Genomic DNA, 19,971 nt, shown 5'->3' on the forward strand with positions numbered 1-19,971 from the left:
GGAGCGTAGTAAAAATTTCTATTTAAGCGCTCCCCTCCTGCAAATTGTTAATCTCTAAAAGTTTTAACTCTTCTTCATCTTTTTAATTTATTTATTTATTTTTAGTTTTATTCTCAATTTTCTTCATTTTTTTTTTTTTTTTTTTTTTTTTTTAGATAACACTCTTAATACCCGTCAAATCGTGGTGGCCTTAAACAAAAAAGAAAAAAGCATAAAAAAAAAACCAAAAAAAAAAACGAAAAAGAGAAAAAAAAGAGAGGGTAAAAAAAATATCTTAGATTTATTATTTGTTGCATTTCAAGGCTGTGAATTTTTAGGGACCAAGACTGTCTTAATAGTCAAATTCTTAAATGTCGATCGGCGAGAGGTGGGAATGGGGAGGCAGGGAGAGGGTGGGTAGGGTAGGATTGGTGAGAGGACAAGGAGGAGGAGGAGGGCTGGGGGAGAAGACCGGAAATAAAAAAAAATAAGCGAGTGAAAGTAATCTCGACTTCGAGTAATATTACTGTGCGCGTGGGCACGCGCGTGTGTATATGCGTACATATGTGTGTGTGTGTGTGTGTATGTATGTATGTGTGCATAGAGAAATAGTCGATCGACATACTAACTTACGATAATATTGCTAATAGTAAAAGTGTGAATATATAAAATTGTTTCAAGACACTTAAAAATGTACATTATATATATATATATATATATATATATATATATACGAACACACACACGCATATTTATATATGTGTGTGTGTATGTGTGTGTCTTGTTACTAAATATGCCATTAATTTGTTACTATTGTTATTACTAAATGAAATATATGTGAGAAAGGTCTATAAGTGTACATATGTTATATATATCATATATATATATATTTGTATATATATATATATAATATGTATGCATATATGTTACGTATGTGTATATAGAAAAGAGAAAGAAAAAACATTTTATCGTTTATTATATATATATATTTATATATACATAAATATATATATATATATAATGTATGTATATATTTATATATATATATATAAAATAAGAAAAGTATATAATACAATATTTCATGATAACACAATGCACGTGTTGGCATAAGTATTTTGATAAATAATGTGAATTCAAGATGGTGGATCTTGAATGATGATGGAGACGTAAAAAGTGGGCGAGAAAAAAATGAAAAAAAAAGAAAAAAAAGAAAAAAGTGCGAAAAAAAGTAAAAAAGAAAACAAATCAACGAAAAAAAAAAAAAAAAGAAATTTAACCAAGATGCGTTCTTGAGAAAAGTGATCTTCGTCTATTCTTCTCTCTCTCTCTCTCCCTCTCTCTCTTTTTTTTTCTTTTTATTTATTCCCGCCCTCTCTCCTGCGGAATAACCTGTCGTTCCAATCCGATTAAAGAAAAATTGAAAGAAAAATTAATACCGAAAAGCAAAAAAAAAAGAAAGTATAAAGTTTTGTTTAAATCGACAAATTGCACAGTAGGTCGCTGAGGTATAGAAGGAATGGTATGAGATGTTGGGAATAAGAGTTTTGAGAACCACTGCATCATGCGGAAAAGTATCAGAGTGGGGATGGAATTGGTTGGTTGAGGAAAGAGGTGGAATGATTTAGAGAAGGGGTGTGAAGGGGGTGGTAGTGATGGTTTCCTTTTGGCGTGCCGTTGCTGTTGCTGTAGCCGCCGCCGTCGCCGCTGCTGCTGCTGCTGCTGCTGCTGTTGGTTGCTGGTTGCTGGTGCTGCTCCGATGTTGAACTTCAGTATGTCTTGGCAATTTAGATAGAAGAGACTACCTCTTGCTGAGGTACATCCATATATATATATATATATATATATATATATATATATATATATATATATATATGTGAATACATATATATATATACACATATACACATAAATATATGTAGACTCGTGCGCGTGCGTGCGGTATGTGTGCGTGTGTGTGTGTGTGCGTATATATGTGTACGAGTGTGTGAGTAAGCGTGTGTTGGGTTTAAATGCAGCTAGACGTTCAGCTTAATCTTTTTGGATGAACATTGCGGACTACGACGTTTCAAGTGAATGAAAATATTTTATTGTTCCAGCAGGTGTGGTGTTTTTGATTTTGTTCGATAAGTGTTGTTATTATTGTTGTTGCTGTTGCTATTGCTGTTGATGTTGCTGTTGTTGCCGCTGTTCTGTTTCCTTCTTTCTTAATGTAGTGTTCTTCCTTTTCTTTTTTTTCTTTTTCTGTTTTTTTTCTTCTTTTTTTTTTTCTTTTTTCTTTCCGGAACACATACATGTGTGCCTCGAAATCTGTAAGTGTCGAATAGTGGGGTGTATTGGTTCATTTTAGTGGCTGCCCCTTGAGTGTACTTCCTTTGTTCCTAGTATTTTAGATCGTCCTAAGAGAAAATAGTTTGGTTTCTCTTTTTTTTTTTTCTTCTTCTTCTTCTTCTTCTTTTGGCTGCAAAGGGTCGTGGAACTATTTCAGTTTTTGGTTTTTGTCTGACATTTTTATTTCTATTTTTATTATTTTTCATCGTGATCTTTGATTTTTTTTTCGCATGAAGTGAAAAGGATTGATCAGAAATTATAATTTTTTTGATGCAACAACGAGCAATCCTTTTTTTTAGAAATGTTTTTGGAATGGATCTTTTCTTTTTTTTTTTTTTTTAGCGAACAGGATTCTCAGGAATTTTTCTTCCCTTCAGGTTTTTTTTTCTCCCTCTATCTCTCTCTCTCTTTCTCTCTCTCTCTTTCGATTCCTCGTTTAGCAAAATTAAAATCATTCGTTTGGAAATCATTGCGAGTGAATCACAGTGTAAATATATATTTTTTTCATTATTCCTTTTTCTTACTGAATCGATCGGAATCGTTTAGTAAATTTTTTTTAACGTTTACGAGTGATCATTCTCTTTTTTTCTTTCTTTTTTTTTTTTTTCTTCCTTTTGATAGACACCTAACAAGAGATCAAAATCATTTAATAATTTTCCTCAATGAATAATTGATCCTTTTTTTTTTTTTTTGATCATCAATCGTTCCCTTCTTCTCCTATCGACACCTCCTTATTCCTATGAACACGAAGAATCATCAAGTATACTTTTTTATCTCTTATTTATTTGCATATCAAAGTCACATGTTATTCATATTTACGAAAGACACAACTCCCTACTAAGTGCCAAGTGCTATATTTGAATAGACATTAGAAATATATTCCAAGTGTAAAACACATTGGGTTAGTCGTTATCTATATCTTAGACCTCACCTAGAGTATACAATGAACACGTGTTTAAACGACACCATGAACGTATACTCCCATATCCAAAAAAGATACTAAGTAATAAGGAATGATATATGTCTTATGATTAACTGATTGGGATGAGTTTCTCCGGTTAAGTCGGACGATCGATCGAGACTGATGGTCGCCGTGACTGAAAACAGAATTACTCTTAAGGTTTTGTCACGTGTTCAATATACGACTGATAGTAACAGTACATATGTATACACACATACATACATACACGCATATATATATATATATATATATATATATATATATATATATATAAACAAATGTATATGAGCATAAGAGGAACGAAGTGAGCGAGCGAGCGAGAAAGAGAATAAGAACTAGTAAGAACTATACAGTGTGTACGGTAATTACGAGATAGCGTTTGCTAAGGACTATTTATAAACTAAACTAAGCTAACAGACGGCCTTATTTCTTCTGTTACATTATCCTTGTCATTAATTCTTAGAATGAAAGTTCTTTCTCTTTTTCTCTCTTTCTCTCTTTCTCTCTGTCTCTCTGTCTATCTTTCTTTCTAATCAATGTAAAATTTCTAATCAATTAACAAATTTAACAAAGTTGATAAACGGTTGGTTAAGTTTCATATCGTTGTATCTGAACACAAGTGTCCATTTTATTTTTTTTTTTTTTTCTTTTTTCTTCTTCATAAAAAGATAAAATATTTCTATTAATCTGTTTATCTATAATATCTGTCAATCTATCTATCTATTTATCTATCTGTTCATTTATCTATCTATATAATTAATTTATTATTTGTCAGTGAGAACGAGCGAAAGAGCTTTTTTTTCTTTCTTTTCTTTTCTTTTCTTATTTTTTTTTTTTTTTCCAGCCTGTTATCATTCAGCCACGTTACGATTTATTCGATATTTGCTTTAACCTTTTACGCAAACGGGATCAGCGGTTTGTGGTTAGACAGAGAGACATCAGTCAACTTGTGTTTTCTCTTATCGATAAGAACGGTTAAACTAATGGGGAGGGGTGGGTTGGATGGGATGGGGGCAGTGGCGAGAGGATAGGGAGGTTGGGAGGTTAACTCAGCCAGCGGATGGTCGATTGGATTGGGGAGGGGTAGGGGAGAGGATTGAGTAATATTTTCCGACGTAATTTCTTTTTTCATAATTTTCTTTTCTTTTTTTTTTTTTTTTTGTAATCAATTGATATCCATGACTTTGATAAGAGAGAGAGATAGAGAGAGAGAGAGAGAGAGAGAGAGAGAAATACATTAGAATGAAATAAAATATTTATTTACATTTGTCATAGTTATTGTTTTTTAATTCATTCAATTCGATTCGTTTATTTGCCTAAAATTTTTTTTTACGCGTTCTCAATGTACAGTAATTTCCAGTTCCGGTAACAAAGTTCCGTTTGTTAGATCAGAGATATGTATATATATATATATATAAATATATATGTGCATGTACATATATATATATGTGTAGGAGCATTGACGTTACTATCATTTACCACGTATTCCTCTGATGAATCATCGACATTATTGTCGTTTAAATCATGTTCAATAGTGAGACTCTAAGTTCCTTTTTTTTTAAGTTTTTTTTTTTTTTCTTCTCTCTCTAAAAGTGGAATGAACGATCGCAATCCATCGAACGATATTTTACTCTAATATTATTTATTTATTTATTTATTTATTTATTTATTTATTATTTAAAAGTTCGTCAATGATGAGAGATGTAATTTTATTATAGAATTTGTAAAAAATGAAAGAAAGTTTTCGACGTTTCTTTTTTTTTTTTTTTTTCTTTTCCTTTTTCTTTTTCTAATTCATTAATACCGAATTTTAATTGATTAATTGCAAAGGTTAACTTGAATGGTATTTCTTCTTTTTTTTTTTCTTTCTTTCTTTCTTTCTTTCTTTTTACTGTTAATTCGTTTTTTTTTCTTTTTTTGGAAGATGAATCTATCCATTGGCATTTTTTTTTACGGGACTTAAAAATATTCAGAAAGATTCTCTCAATTCTTTTTTTTTTTTTTCCTTTTCATTTTTTTCTTCGCGCTTGCGTGATCTCTCTCTCTCTCTCTCTCTCTCTTTTTTTTCTATATTCTTCCTTTTTTTTTTTTTCTTTTTCGAAACGAATCCTCACGTGGTTTCTATTTTTAACATTGTTTCCTAATCAATTTTATGAATCATAGAGATAGTACGTAGTCAATTCATTGATCAAAACTGTTATTATTTTTTTTTTTTTTTTTTTTTCTTTTAATGTACCATAGTAATTCATAAGATTTCTTAGGATTTATAAATTTCATTTCTTTAAAGACAATTTGTCTCTAATACGAATGAATAAATTTATCTTTAAAACAAATCGACGTTTGCTCTTTATTCTCGACAATTAATTCTTTTTTATCTTTATCTCTAAATCAAAATTCAATGATTTTACGTTGATTAGATTGTAATTAGAAAATCTTCATCCAGATTTATCGATTTGTTGTTTTTTTTCTTTCTTTTTAATTTTTTTATTTACTTTATTCTCATTTGTATACCCATACACATACACATACCCATCACACACACACATACACAGAGAGAAACAGACACACACATAAATACATACATACATACATACATATATATATATATATTTATATTTTGCAGGACAAATCTATGGGATTTTTATACGATTAAAAAAATAAATTTGGATGGAAAGTTTATGAGATTAAAATTACTGATCGATCGATAATATAAATAATAAATCGTGAAATAAGAAAAAAGAAACGAAAGAAGAAGAAGAAGAAGAAGAAGAAGAAGAAGAAGAATTTGTGAAATCGTTTTATGGACTGTACGATAACAATTTGCACGGTAAGATCGAAACGAGTTAAAAGTCAAATTATATAATCACGGAGTGGTTGACAGTGTTACTGATGTAGCTACATCATCGATGACCTTCATACTTTTCTCGTTCTATCGTCTACGTTCGCGACAGATATATATGAGGAAGGAGATGCGTTTGACATAGGGAAATTGAATATTAAAAGAAAAGAGCGAGGGAATTATTACTTGACAACGTTGAGAAGAAGAAGAAGGAAGAAGAAAAAAAAAATATATATATATATATATATAATCTTTGAAGAGGAAGGTGAATTTTTTTTCTTTCTTCTTCTGTTTACGTTATGTGTTTGTATTTGATTTTTTCTTTCTTTCTTTCTTTCTCTCAAGGAAATGCAAGAGATCCTTTCTATCGATCAAGGCTGAGCTTTGTGATCTTCAGTGATTGAAGAGGATGACGGTCACTTATACTGCCGAGGTCGCTACCTGTCGTGGTCTTGGTTGCTTCCTTAAATTATTATTAAGGTATTGGAAAATTAATTGTTTTCTTTTTTCTTTCTTTTTTTCTTTTCTTTTTTTTTTCTTTTTTTTTTTTTTTCCCCTCAATCGACCAAACGTATATAACGAGACGTCGAATTTGAAAATGGACGAAGTTCATTATGTGAAAAGCAAAATAGTTAAAGCTAATTCTTATTGTTTATTAACATAGAATTTATGTTTTTATTTACCAAAAAAAAAAAAAAAGAAAAAAATAATAATAAAAAATAGGAACGAAAAAATAATAATGGACGTAACACTTTGTTGATACTATAAAAATTATTATTAATTAATTACATCATACATTTGAGATATAGAAATTTTGAGAAATAGAAATTTTATTGATTATATCTATATATATATATATGTTTATTTTTTTACTATTGTTTATTGTTTATTATTTATCGTTTATTAAGAAATTACAGATTTGTAAGTCATTGATTCTTAAATAATTAACAGTCTTGTAGTGTTACACACGTCGTCAGGCGATTGTAGCAGAAAGAAAAATGACGTGCGTAGCACGTCAAACGTGAATTTCTTCGGACCTTTTTTTTTTTTTTTAATTTAATTAACACACACACGCATATATATATATCACTCATTTACTTAATAAGAAACGAAAAATTTTAACGTAATAAATTTTTAGTAAAATTATTGTAAATTTTGTAAAAATTTGTTAAAATTAAGTAAAATTTCGAGTAATCTTATCTATTCGTAGAAATTTAATTATCAATAATTTTCAAACATACACACACACATACGTGTATATATATATATATATATTATTTATTAAGAAATTAAAAATATTTAATTGATGAATAGGCCGATAATAAATGGGAAATCATGTCGCGTGCTTTTGCCATCATGAATTTCTACGTATGTATATATATATACATCTTGCTCATACTCGTTCCACGAGTTTCGATAATTAATTCCACGATTATTATACAAGGATTGATTTAACGAGCGTTAAAACGTCCATCCATGTTATTACCAAGTACTATTAAACACAAAAGTAACATTGTATCGTCTGTCATTTTATAAATCACATTTTGCGTTAAAAGAGAAAAGACAAGAGAGAAAAAAAAAAGAAGAGAAGAGGAAGAAGAAGAAAAAGAAGAAGAAAAAAAAAAGATTGCCTGTCGTATTGTCATTCTAAATACAATGGTAGACTGTATTTAATGTGTTTCCAAGTAAAATGATCTTTTGAATATTAATGAGTACAAACGATCGTTGATCTTTCAGTAAAATGAACGATCTTATTGTCACACAGCCGTAATTTCATTACGTTTATTCAATTACATTTATTTTTCTTCTCTTTTTTTTTTTTTTTCTTTTTCGTTTTTCTACCTTTTTTTTTTCTTTCTCTTTTCTTTTCTTTCGTTACTCGCGATCGCGAAAATAACAAAAAATTCGACATACGAAAGTCCGATAAATTTTACTTGAAAGGAAGAAACGTATTAATAAAAAAGAAAAAAAAAAAATAATAAAAACCCAAGAAAAATGGCGTACATATTCGTTCTGTATAGTTTATGATTAAAGCTTTCGTACTTTTAAATTCGTCCCTGATTGGATTCTAGATTTCTAAACGAAAGAATACCGATCGAATATTTCATATTATTTGTTCAAACAGAGAAAGATAAGGATGACATGCAATCTTTATGTATAATACTCTATTTGTATGAGTGATAATATACATGTATATATATATATATATATAATATGTGAAATTATATTCAATTTCAAGGACGTAGCATGTTTGCACGCGTCACTGAAAAATTGTTACGATTTCTATCATTCCGACGCAATTTAATGAATATTCTCGTATGAAATTTTATTAAAAAAAAATAGCATAGAAACAACACATACATAGACACAAACACACATACATACATTAAATAAAAGTTTGTTTAATACTTTTATTTATTTTTTTTTTTTTTTTTTTTTCTTTTTTCAACAAATAATCGCAGATGTGTGACATTTCAAATTGCAAGAAATTTCTGTGTGTCATGCTAAGTGCAAATACATTATTATATTTTTTCAAATGATAATAGATAAGCACTTTTCTCTCTCTTTCTCTCTCTCTCTCTCTCTCTCTCTCTTGGATGATAAGAGACCAATATAATAGTTTCGTCATCTTGTAACAATAACTATTACAGATATTATTAAACGAGGATCCTAATCGCGTTTTAATTTTTTTTCTTTTTTTTTTCTTTTCTTTTTTTTTTTTTTTTTTTGTTTTTTTTACCCCTCTTCAATAAAAATTAAATTGACTGGATTAAAGGCTAATGTTTTCTTTTTTCTTTTTTCTTTTTTCTTTTTTCTTTTTTCTTCTTTTTTGGGTTTCCTTTTCCTGACACGCGCGTACGCGCATACCATACCACGCGCATTATCAAGATAAGATCTTCAGATATTAATCAAAAGTATGATTTTAATTTTTCTTTTTTTTTTTTTTTTCATCCACTAAAAAGAAATATTATATCTATTATCAGTTTCAAGGATCTTTGTTAACTTGTCAAGGTCGTGTTAATATATAGAACAAGTGTTCTGTATATGTGTACATGCATTCGTGGAACTGTACGATCGATAAACTTTGAAGAAAGTTTAAAGATGTCTGATTTTTTTTCTTACTCATTCATTCTTTCATTCATTCATTCATTCATTCATTCTTTTCTTTCATTCATTCATTCATACATTCATACATTCATTCATTCATTTTTTTTTCCTACAGATGGAGAGCAAGTATATACAAATTGGTGTGGTTAGACCTGGCCTTATTTTTATTCATTTATTATTCATTGTCAAGTATCTACCGATTGATACTGGATGACGAACAAAAGAAAATATTTGAAGCTGTTGTGGCCTATTGCAATCAGTACAGCGATCTTATACCGTTGTCCTTTGTATTAGGATTTTATGTTAGTATAGTTATGACAAGATGGTGGAATCAATACATGGTTATACCTTGGCCAGACTCTATAGCTGTATTTGTATCGGCAACTATACACGGTAACGATGAGAGAGGTCGATTGATGCGTCGTACTATAGTCAGGTATAATAATAAAAAACAATAACAATAATAATAATAATAATAATACAATTAATTATTTCGAATAAATGATTCATTTTCCTTTTTCTCTCTCTATCTCTCTCATATTTTTTTTTTTTCCTTTTCTCTTTCTTTTTTCAGATACGTATGCGTTTGCTTGACCTTGGTGTTAACGAACGTCTCACCAAGAGTGAAAAAACGTTTCCCAACGTTAGAACATTTCGTCGATACTGGATTATTATTGGAGAATGAATTGTCAATATTTCAAAGCTTAAATGCCAAGTTTCCTAAGCCCAGTAAACATTGGTTACCAATCGTTTGGGCTTCGAGTATAGTTACAAGGGCTAGAAAGGAAGGTCGTATACGCGATGATTTTGCTGTTAAAACATTGATAGACGAGCTGAATAAATTCCGCGGAATGTGCGGAAATTTAATACATTATGATACCATAAGTGTACCATTGGTTTATACTCAGGTTAGTAGGTTAAATATGAATAAATGATTATATCGATTATAATAAATCCGATTGATCGTTTTAATAATATTACATCGTTTTATTATTTTTAATAAATATTATCATTTGTTACAAGGTCGTTACATTGGCCGTTTACACGTATTTCTTGACAAGCGTTATGGGAAGACAATGGATCCAAACATCAAACTCTTCCACCATCGACGTTTATTTCCCTGTATTCACGACGCTACAATTTTTCTTTTACATGGGTTGGCTCAAGGTCGCTGAAACATTGATAAATCCATTTGGCGAGGACGACGATGATTTTGAAGTCAATTGGATAATAGATCGTAATTTACAGGTATTATTATTATTAAATAATGTAAATTGCGTTCGTTTAATTATTTTCTTAATCTCACGATTTGATCCTTTTTTTTATTCCTTCTTTCTTTTTTCCTTCCCCTTCTTTTCTTCTTTTCTTTTGGATAGGTCAGTTATTTGATCGTCGACGAGATGCATCACGAACATCCAGAATTAATAAGGGATCAATATTGGGATGAAATATTTCCAACTGAATTACCTTACACTGCGGCCTCCCAACAATTCCGCGAGGAACATCCAGAACCATCGACGGCTGGTATACAATTGTCAGCAGCCCAGCAAGAACTTCAACCGTCCTCCGTTAGAATAGACGAGATGGTACCGGATTATCAACAAAAGTTTCGTAATGATGTTGCCGACGATGCCGTATCCGGAATACATTTTACTGCCGACGGGAAATTGTCCAGGTAATTTGAATAGATAAAAAATATATATATATAAAAAAAAAGATAAAGATAGAGTGAGAGGAGGGGGGGGGGAAATAGAACACACTTGAAACGCGTTAAAAGCACGAAAGAGAGAAAGAGAGAAAAGGAATGTTCTAATCGATAAATTTGCTAACAGAAGTGCTACCACTGCTAAAATATCAAGGTAATAAAGTCACTCAAATAGGATGTTAATACTATGAATCATATATTTGTTATACGAGGGTAAAGTTATTAAAGATGAACGTTTATAAATTTTAGGAGTGCCAGTAGAGTGAGTAATCGTGACCGTACATTTAACACTGGATCAACGCCAAGTAACTTGGATGGTTCGCTGACCAGGGTCAATAGTGTAACCAGTATGTTAAAGAGATTGTTCAGTAAGGAGGATAGACCGGATGGTGGTACATCGAGTGGTAACAAAACACCCGGTAGAATTCAACATTCTAGTTCATCAGCATCATTGCAGACAAGAGTACACGGTAAGATATCATTGATCCACATTGATCAATGATAATATTATCATTTAATGTGTAATTGGTTTATTTATTTTTTTTTGTATTTTTTTTTATTAAATCGATTGTACATCAGCTGGTACAGGTGGCTCGACCAAGATCGGTGTTATCGAGGAGGTCGACGAACAAATGACTATGACATCAATGAGACCAGAAAACAGGCCGCATGTACAAAGTATATTTCCGCAAGGACCGCCACCAGCTAGTGCACCAGTTGACGTACCTGGTTCTGATCATAGCAGAAACAGAGACATCTTTTCTAACAGTGCACCTGCTACTACTGCTCATTTAACCATCGCTGATGGTAACAATGGTCATGATTTCGAGAACGGCAATAAATATCCTTCGAATGCTAGGTCAATTTATTTTTTTTCACAAATGTTCTTGTCTTGCTTTTTTTTTCTTTTCTTTTTTTTTTTTTCTTTTTATTATAGTAAATTAAGATACGTGCGTGGCACGTACGTATGTATAATTTTGTTCTGTTTTATTTTGATTTGTTTGTTCGTTTGTTTGTCATAACGAAACGAATTATTATCCCTCATTGTTATTTGTTTTATTGATTTTAGGAGAGAGAGATCTAGCATCAGTTACGAGCCTTCAAGAAGTTATCAAAGTACAACGATTGGCGATGGTATGATCAGCCCAAGAAGTTCGATATGTTCGACGAATAGTAGTTCGGACGACGAGTTTACTAAATTAAAAATAGAAAGGGAAAATCAAAGACGTGAAAAGGCATTCAGACGATTGGCAAGAAGTATTAGCGGCCATGGTAATATATCTCACGAGGCAAAAAATTTAACAGAAAATGAAGTACTTTTGTTAGCTGAATTAGCGGACGCGTCGAGACTATCTTTGGTACCAAGAGATAATGACGATAAGGAGAACGAAATTGCTAAGGTTTAAGTGAATCCTTATGTTTAGCTGATTTTTCTTTTCTTTTCTTTCCTTTTCTTTTCTTTTCTTTTCTTTTCTATTTTTTTTTTTTTTTTTTTTTTATTATAAACTTTCGCCTTGTATTTGTCGTGAAATCGAGAGTGTACGTTATTTTACTTTGATGTGCGAGTGAGTGAATGAGTGAGTGTATGAGTGAGTGAGTGAGTGAGTGAGTGCATGCGTGGACATCCCTCGCAATTAATGTAATCGAGTATGTTGAGAGAAAGAGAGAGAGAGAGAGAGAGAGAGAGTAAGAAAGAAAGTTTTTATTAACATTCCGATAAAAGAAGACAAAACATTTGTAGCTTTGAGATCGTATACTGACTTTAATGACGGCTAGTATCTTCAATGAGATTTATTAGAGTTACTAGAAATTAATTTTTAGTAGCTTTTTCTCTTTCGGCTGTGTACTGACCCATATATATATATATATATATATATATATATATATATACTTTATGATTACTGCAAAAAAAAAAAAAAAAGAAAAAAAAAAGAAAATCATTTTCATAATAGAACGACAATAATTAAAGAGAGAACGATGCCACGTGTGACTTAATTTTATATATTAGTTTTCTTATAATCAATGGATCATTAATATTTATCGAGTTTACGACATCGTTATTTCTTCTTTTCGTTTTTTCTTTCTTATTTTTTTTTTTTTTTTTTTTTTGTTTCTCTTTTTTGTTTTTTAACACACAACAACAACAAGCGAAAAATATTACGTCAACGATTATCATTATCTAAGTGCCTATATTTATACAGTGCCTATGAGGATCAAATAATGGCACATGAAATACTCCGACGAAAGAAATTTCATTGATATTTCTCGTACCGTAAAAATATTTAATGGCTTTGTATATTTGTGAAACAAGACGATCATGTTTAAAGTACACTTTGCAATTTTATTAATTAAGGATGAAAATTGTCTGTGAACTTACATACTGTGTATTATCACGAATGGTGTTTTACATCATTGAGAAAAGGAGAAGAAAAAGGAGAAGAAGAAAAGACAACAAAAAAAAAAAAAAAAAAAACAAAAAAAAAACAAAAAAAAAAAAGAAAGAAAAGATAAATAGAAAACGTTCCCTTCCTTTCGACGTAACGACAAGAGAAGAAATCTGGTGTACATGAACATTCCAAAGATAGAACAATGGAAGAGAGGGGTTCGTTTGTAATTTCTCTGGTGCTACCAAATACACTTATCTTTTTTTCCAGTATTAAGTAAAGTAGCTTAAAAAAAAAAAAAATAAAGAAAAAAAAAAGAATACAACAAACGAATATATCTACGTCTGCCTATCTATCTATCCATCTATTTTTTTTTTCCTGATAAATAAAAAACAAATTTGATCCTAACGAGTACAAATTGGAAAACAGCGCTGACGTAATGAATTGGGGTGATATAAGGTAAAACAGAGCGCTGCGATCGCCGATAGATGTCAGGATGATCGTTATCGTTCGGCAATGTTCGTGATCATTCGTGTTACGTTCGGTAATAGTTGAGGCGGCTCGCGGTGCGGATTCGTTATATTCGTAGTGGGGGTCATCAGTGGGTTGCCGTCGGCGTGAGGTGGCGGCGGCATCGTACGCGAGGATAACGCAGAGTGGGGTCGATCGAGACGCGTGCCGGGCGGGTAGAAAAGAAGTTAGAGCGCGCGGTGCCGCGGCCCGTGCTCGTGCCCAGTGTGGACGACGACGACGACGACGACGACGACATCATCATCATCATAGGAAGATTGTATGAGAAAACGCGAGGGAGAGAGAGAGAAAGAAAGAGAAAGAGAGGGAAAGAGAGAACGACGACGACGACGACGACGACGACGACGACGACAACAACGACGGGGACGACGACGACGACGACGACGACGACGACGACGACGACGACGACGACGACGACAACAACGACAACGACGACGACGACGACGACGACGACGGGGAGGAGGAGGAGGAGGAGTAGTAGGAGAAGAGTGAGTTAGTGAGTTAGTGAGTGCAAGTTTCGAAGAGAAGGAATTGGAGAGAAGAAGGAGGAGAGGTGGAGGTGGAGGAGGTGGAGGAGGTGGCGGCGGGGGAGGTGGTGGTGGTGGTGGAGGAGGAAAAGAGGACTGTACAACGACCGCGAGGAGATAGATTGGAGTAATAGTAGTAGAAGGAGTAGGAGTGTAGGAGGGGAGGTTGTGGAGGAGGGCCACTGCCAAGAAAACAGTAGTGCGTTCCTTGGCAAGATGGCAGACGGTCCGTCCGCGGAAGAGGCGTCTGCTGTTGATGTTCGGATTCTATCGAGGGAACGACAGAAACGACAGGACGCTTCTTCGACGTCGCTTCTAACTAACGTTATTACGGCTTCGTCGTCGCCGTCGTCGTCGTCGTCGTCGTCGTCGTTGTTGTTGTCGTCGTCATCATTGAGCACGGGCCAGGACGTTGTTGTTAGACGGTTTGTTCATAAACGGGATAATACCGGTGAATTTTACGACGATTACGATTATGTTTACGATTACGAGGACGACGATGACGACGATGACGACGAGGACGAGGACGATTACGAGGAAGTTGACACCCGACGTCGTTACCATCATGATCGTCATAATCATCACCATTATCGCTATCAACAACAACAACAACAACAACAACAACAACAACACCAACAACAACAACATCAACAGCAACAGGAAAGGATTCCTAATGAAGGTGCTGCTGGTGGTATTGGTAATCATTTTAATAGTGGTACTGGTGATGGCAGTGGTGCTGGTCGTGGTGGTGCTGGTAGTGCTGGTTGTGGTGGTGGTAGTGGTGTTGGTGGTGGTGGTGGTGGTGGTGGTGGTGTCGTTGTCGTTGTCGGTGGTGATTGTGCGCCCACGATACGAGGAAAGGAACATAACAAGGTGTTGTTATACGATGAGGAAGATGATTACGAGGAAGAAGATGAGGATGATGAGGACGATGATGACGAAGGTGAGGATGGCGATGAGGAAGACGAAGAAGAGGAAGAGGAAGAGGAGGAAGAAGAGCCGCCAATGGAAAATCGAAGAGTTAGGATAGGCTTGATGAAAAAGTCGACCGAGGGCATTGTTACGAGTATCGGTAGTGTTGGTAATAATAGAAATATTAATACTAGTGGTGTAGTTGGACATGGAGTTAACGGTGGTAGTGCTGGTGCTTTGTTGGTAACAAAGATGCTCGGTAATACACGCACGCGGGTACTCGATGTTGTAGACGTTCTCGTAGATCCGTCGGAATCGGTTGGTACGAAGTTAACGTCGAATTTATCAAATGTTAACGAAAGAAAAGATCGAGTAAGATCCGAGATAGAGGAAGACCATGACAATAAAAAGAAGGAAACGCAATTACAAGAACAACAACAACAACAACAGCAGCAGCAGCAGCAGCCACAGCAACAACACCAGCAGCAATCACAGCAACCACAGCAGCAACAACAGCAACCACAGCAACAGCAGCAACAGCAGGAAGACAAAAAGAAAAAGAAGAAGAACGAAGAGAAAGATAGAAGAGGAGACGATACCACGAACGATCCTCCTCCCCTTAACACCGTAACCGTCACCATTACCCCTGCCTCCCCTTCTTCTTCAACAACCATCACAACGAGCGGCATCGCGAACGGCGTCGTTGCTACCGGCAGCAGCGGCAGCGGCAGCAGCAGCAGCAGCAACAGCAGCAGCACCGGAAGTGGCAGCTCCGTTGCCGGCGGCGCGAGCAACGTCAAGAGTAGTAGTTGCGCCGGCTCCTTGTCCAACGGCAGCCCCTTCAAGGGACAGGTCAGGATGGCCGAGGAGACTCTCGTTGGGCCTTGCGGCAAGAAGCGTTGCGCCGATCGATACGACAGCTCCGAGAGTTCCGACAGGTGAGAACGCGTTCCTCCTCACCTCAACAACCCAGAAAATGTAACATTTGAAAAAGCATCCCCCACCATTAACCATATACCATCCCCCTTTTACCTTCCCATCATCCCTACCATCCCTTCCATATTATTCCTCATCCTCCCTCATCCTCTCCCTCCTCGTTCCTCCTCCTCGTTCCTCCTCCTCGTTCTCATCCTCATCCTACTCTCCTTCTCTACATAATGTAACAAGTCATTTCGCGAGCATGTCTCATCTCGAGCGTCGAACTTACGCCAGGGGTCGTTGTACCACGTTCCCAGTCAGTCCGACGACCCAACGCAACCCAGACTTACACGGGTTGTGTCTATACTCTGTCTATAACGTGATATTCATCTAACGCCATAACATATAAATATCCTATCCTATAATAATATATTTTCATTTGGAAATTATCTTTGATTGGATTAATGCCAATTAAAGAATCTTGATCCTAGCCTTAAATCTTAATCTTGTACGTATTTACGATTTCAACTATATATATGATCTCTTGTTATTGTTTATCGCTCATCTCGATATGACATGGTGATGTAATATCACCACGTTGCAACTGTACTTGCACAACCCTTTTTCTTTTCTTTTTTTTTCTTTTACATTTATACTCTTCCTTTTCTCCTTTGAATTACTCGTTTCCCTTCATCCATCATTTTCCTCGCCATTTTTCTTCTTCTTTTTCTTCTTTTTCATCATCATCATCATCATCATCATCGTCCCTGTGTCTTCGCGCTTTTTTTTTTTTATGCCTTTTAAATAAAGCAATTCAGTACGACGAAAATGATAAAAACAAAACTCCTAATGGTATATTATTTTGGGATAATAAACTTCGATCTATTTGTCGAAAAATTTTCATCGTTCTAACATTGATATAATATTTCGTCAGGCGCGGAATACGATTAGTCATTCATTTTTTCCCTCCCTCTTCTTCTATTGTTATTATCATTATTATTGTTATTACTATTATTCCGTTCACTGTGTTTTTCTATTATTTTTCTATTATACACCTGGACTTCACTGTCAGTTTCTTTACTTTCTGAAACATAACTTGGCCGTTCTCTTACCTTTACCATGCAAGGATCGTTTATTCCAATACCAAGAAACATATGTATATATATATATATATATATATATATATATATAAAATATATATATATTACTTGAAGAGTATCGTCTCGATGCCAGTCGTATCTTTGCTTGGAAGGGAACATATCGTGAGGTCAACGTATTTACGTTTCTCTCTTTCTCTCTCTCTCTCTCTCTCTCTCTCTCTCTTTTTCTTTTTCTTTTTTTTTCTCTCTGTCTTACTTACTAACCATGATGTATACATTTTGGCAAAGGAACATGCCGTATCTCACGTATAGCTTGTTTTCATTCTCTCTTCTTTCTCCCCTTTCTTCGGTCAAGAGAGAGAGAGAGAGGAGAGAGAGGGAAAGAAAGAGATAGACTGATGATATACTTTTTGAGAAAGTATTCCAACAAAATGTTCGGAATAGGTAAATATCTCTTTGATTTCATCTCGGAACACGCGAAGAACATTTATTTAGGAATTGTAAATTCGACTTTCTCTCCCTCTTTCTCTCTCTTTCTTTCTCTCTCTTACACATACATACAAGCACATAGTAAATCTTTGATTTATTGTATATTTCAAGTTGAATAGATCCAGGGAGAGACACGAAAATGTCTTTCTTAGATTTTTCGTGAACGATAAGACACTGTTTAATGGTTTAGTATATCTAATACCAAATATTATGTGTATGTGTATATATATATATATATATATATTTAGAGCATGTTTTTCTTTGTTTTCATCGGAGCCTGCGCGTACTATACACACACACACATACACACACACACAACAAACAAACACACAATTTACATACACACGCACACAGTTAACTTTCTATTCTAAGTTCGTTCTACTCAGGACTCCGCCGTGCATCGATCGAGACTCTTGCTTACATCACAAACGATCACGACTTCTGATCAAAGAGGAGATACGTTTTATTTCTCTCTCTCTCTCTCTCTCTCTTTCTCTTACTCTCTTTCTCTTATTCTTTCTCTTTTAGATCATGCCTCTCTGTTGTGTGGTGGTGGTGGTGGTGGTGGTGGTGGTGGTGGTGGTGGTGATCATGCTAACGCTTATTCGTATTACCGAATTACGACATCGACGATTAATGCAGCGACCGTAAGCACCGTGACGAGAGATAAACTCGGCATGAGAGGCATACGTGAAATGGAGCTCTTGTTTTTCTTTTCTTTTTTCTTTTCTTTCGTTTCGTATCTTTTCTTTCTTTCTTTCTTTCTTTCTTTCTTTCTTTCTTTTTTTCTTTTTTCTTCTTTTTTTTTTTTTCTTTCTCGCGGAATACAAACGCCGCCCGGACGTTCTTCCTTGTTATGACGTATTTCTGTTTTTGTTTACTTTTTGTTTTTTGTTGTTTGTCATAACAGCGTCCCCCGATACATTCGTCTAATTGATAGTCGATAGGGAATTATGGACGTTTGGATTTTTAGGTTATAATCGAGTTTTTTCTTTCTAACTTTTTCTTTTTCCCTTTTTTTTTTTCTTTTTTTTCTTTTGGTAACAATTCACAAAATTGTTCAGTCAGTGATGATTGAAAATTGTTAGATTGAAATTCCAAATGATTTTTTATTCTTTGAATAAAATCGTAAATTAATAATTTTAATAGAATAATTCGAACGCAGTGATCAAATATGGCGGATTCTTTTTTTTCCTTCTCTTTTTTTTCTTTTTTTTGTAATAATTCATCTTGACATGGGAAAGAAATCGAAGTGTATAAAAAAAGGAAGAAAAAAAAAAGAGAGAGAGAGAGAGAGAGAGAGAGAAAATGATAACGAGCCGATAAGGAACGATAAGAATTTTCATAATTAACATGAACAATTTATATTTATTTAAAAATCGTTTAAATCCCGCGAAGAAAACAAATGTCCATCGTTACGATTCTGTTTTTTGTTTTTTGTTTTTTTTTTCTTTTTTTTTTCTACTCTCTCTCTCTGTCTCTTTAGACAGACAGATAGGAATAAAAAAGTAATCCGAAAATTGTCGATCGATCACCCGGTATAAAACGAAAGATACTTTCGAGATCATCTTCCTCGATCTCTATGCTATAGTTTATATATATATATATATATATATATACTACAGCCCAAAGGCCTTTTCGTAATATTTTCATGCCTGCGCGTCGGCGTAGAAGAAGAAGAAGAAGAAGAAGAAGAAGAAGAAGAAGAAGAAGAGGAGGAGGAGGAGGAGGAGGTGGAGGAGGTGGAGGTGAAGGAGGATGGCTCCTGCTGCGCTTAAGCCCAGGGCCGTCGCTATTTTTCGACCCTCTTCTCCCTCCTTTATCGAACACTCGATGATACTGCAACGAAGGTTTATCGTTCAAGAGTTCGTTAATACCTTGAAATACATATATACATGTGTATATATATATATATATATATATATTTTTTTTTTTTTTTTGAAAAGTAATCCGCGATCTATTCATTTTTGTTTTATGCCAAAAAATACTCATTGCAGTCAATACTCGTCGAGTTGCTACTGAATGATACTCAAGTCGTAAATGTTAAATGTTTATGACGAAAGTGCACTGATTGTTGTTTGTTTTCTTTTTTTTTTCTTCTTCTTTTTCTTTGTCTTCTTTTTTCTTTCTTTTTTTTTTTTTTTTTTTTTTTTTTTAGGTTTTTCATTCATCAAAATAAATGTTATATCG

General features: G+C 33.9%; 2 protein-coding genes across 7 annotated transcripts in view; both read left to right on the forward strand.

The window, feature by feature from the left end:
• The first annotated feature begins 1,150 nt into the window (after positions 1-1,150).
• On the forward strand, positions 1,151-12,809 carry LOC118446707 (bestrophin-4). 5 transcript variants are annotated; one of them, XM_085664273.1, is made up of 12 exons: positions 1,151-1,792; positions 5,892-6,095; positions 6,150-6,372; positions 6,453-6,587; positions 9,331-9,651; positions 9,790-10,123; positions 10,239-10,463; positions 10,592-10,890; positions 11,048-11,074; positions 11,170-11,390; positions 11,500-11,779; positions 11,990-12,809. In XM_085664273.1, exons 4-12 carry the CDS (start codon positions 6,517-6,519, stop codon positions 12,324-12,326), a joined length of 2,115 nt encoding a protein of 704 aa, XP_085520399.1. In that variant the 5' UTR covers positions 1,151-1,792; positions 5,892-6,095; positions 6,150-6,372; positions 6,453-6,516; the 3' UTR covers positions 12,327-12,809. The 5 variants fall into 5 exon arrangements, with proteins under 5 accessions (XP_085520399.1, XP_085520401.1, XP_085520400.1 ...); XM_085664275.1 differs by having other exon boundaries at positions 6,164-6,372; XM_085664274.1 differs by having other exon boundaries at positions 6,220-6,372.
• A 1,634-nt stretch (positions 12,810-14,443) lies between these two features.
• jing (AE binding protein 2 jing) overlaps positions 14,444-19,971 on the forward strand; it is a 107,779-nt gene continuing 102,251 nt past the window's right edge. For both annotated transcript variants that reach the window (XM_035877674.2, XM_085664271.1), the window contains exon 1: positions 14,444-16,212. In XM_035877674.2, the coding sequence (XP_035733567.2) occupies positions 14,579-16,212 (1,634 nt within the window). In that variant the 5' untranslated portion in view covers positions 14,444-14,578. The remainder of the gene's footprint in view (positions 16,213-19,971) is intronic.

Source organism: Vespa mandarinia, chromosome 25 (assembly GCF_050613455.1).
Source record: "Vespa mandarinia isolate Hongniang chromosome 25, ASM5061345v1, whole genome shotgun sequence".
Lineage (NCBI taxonomy): Eukaryota > Metazoa > Arthropoda > Insecta > Hymenoptera > Vespidae > Vespa > Vespa mandarinia.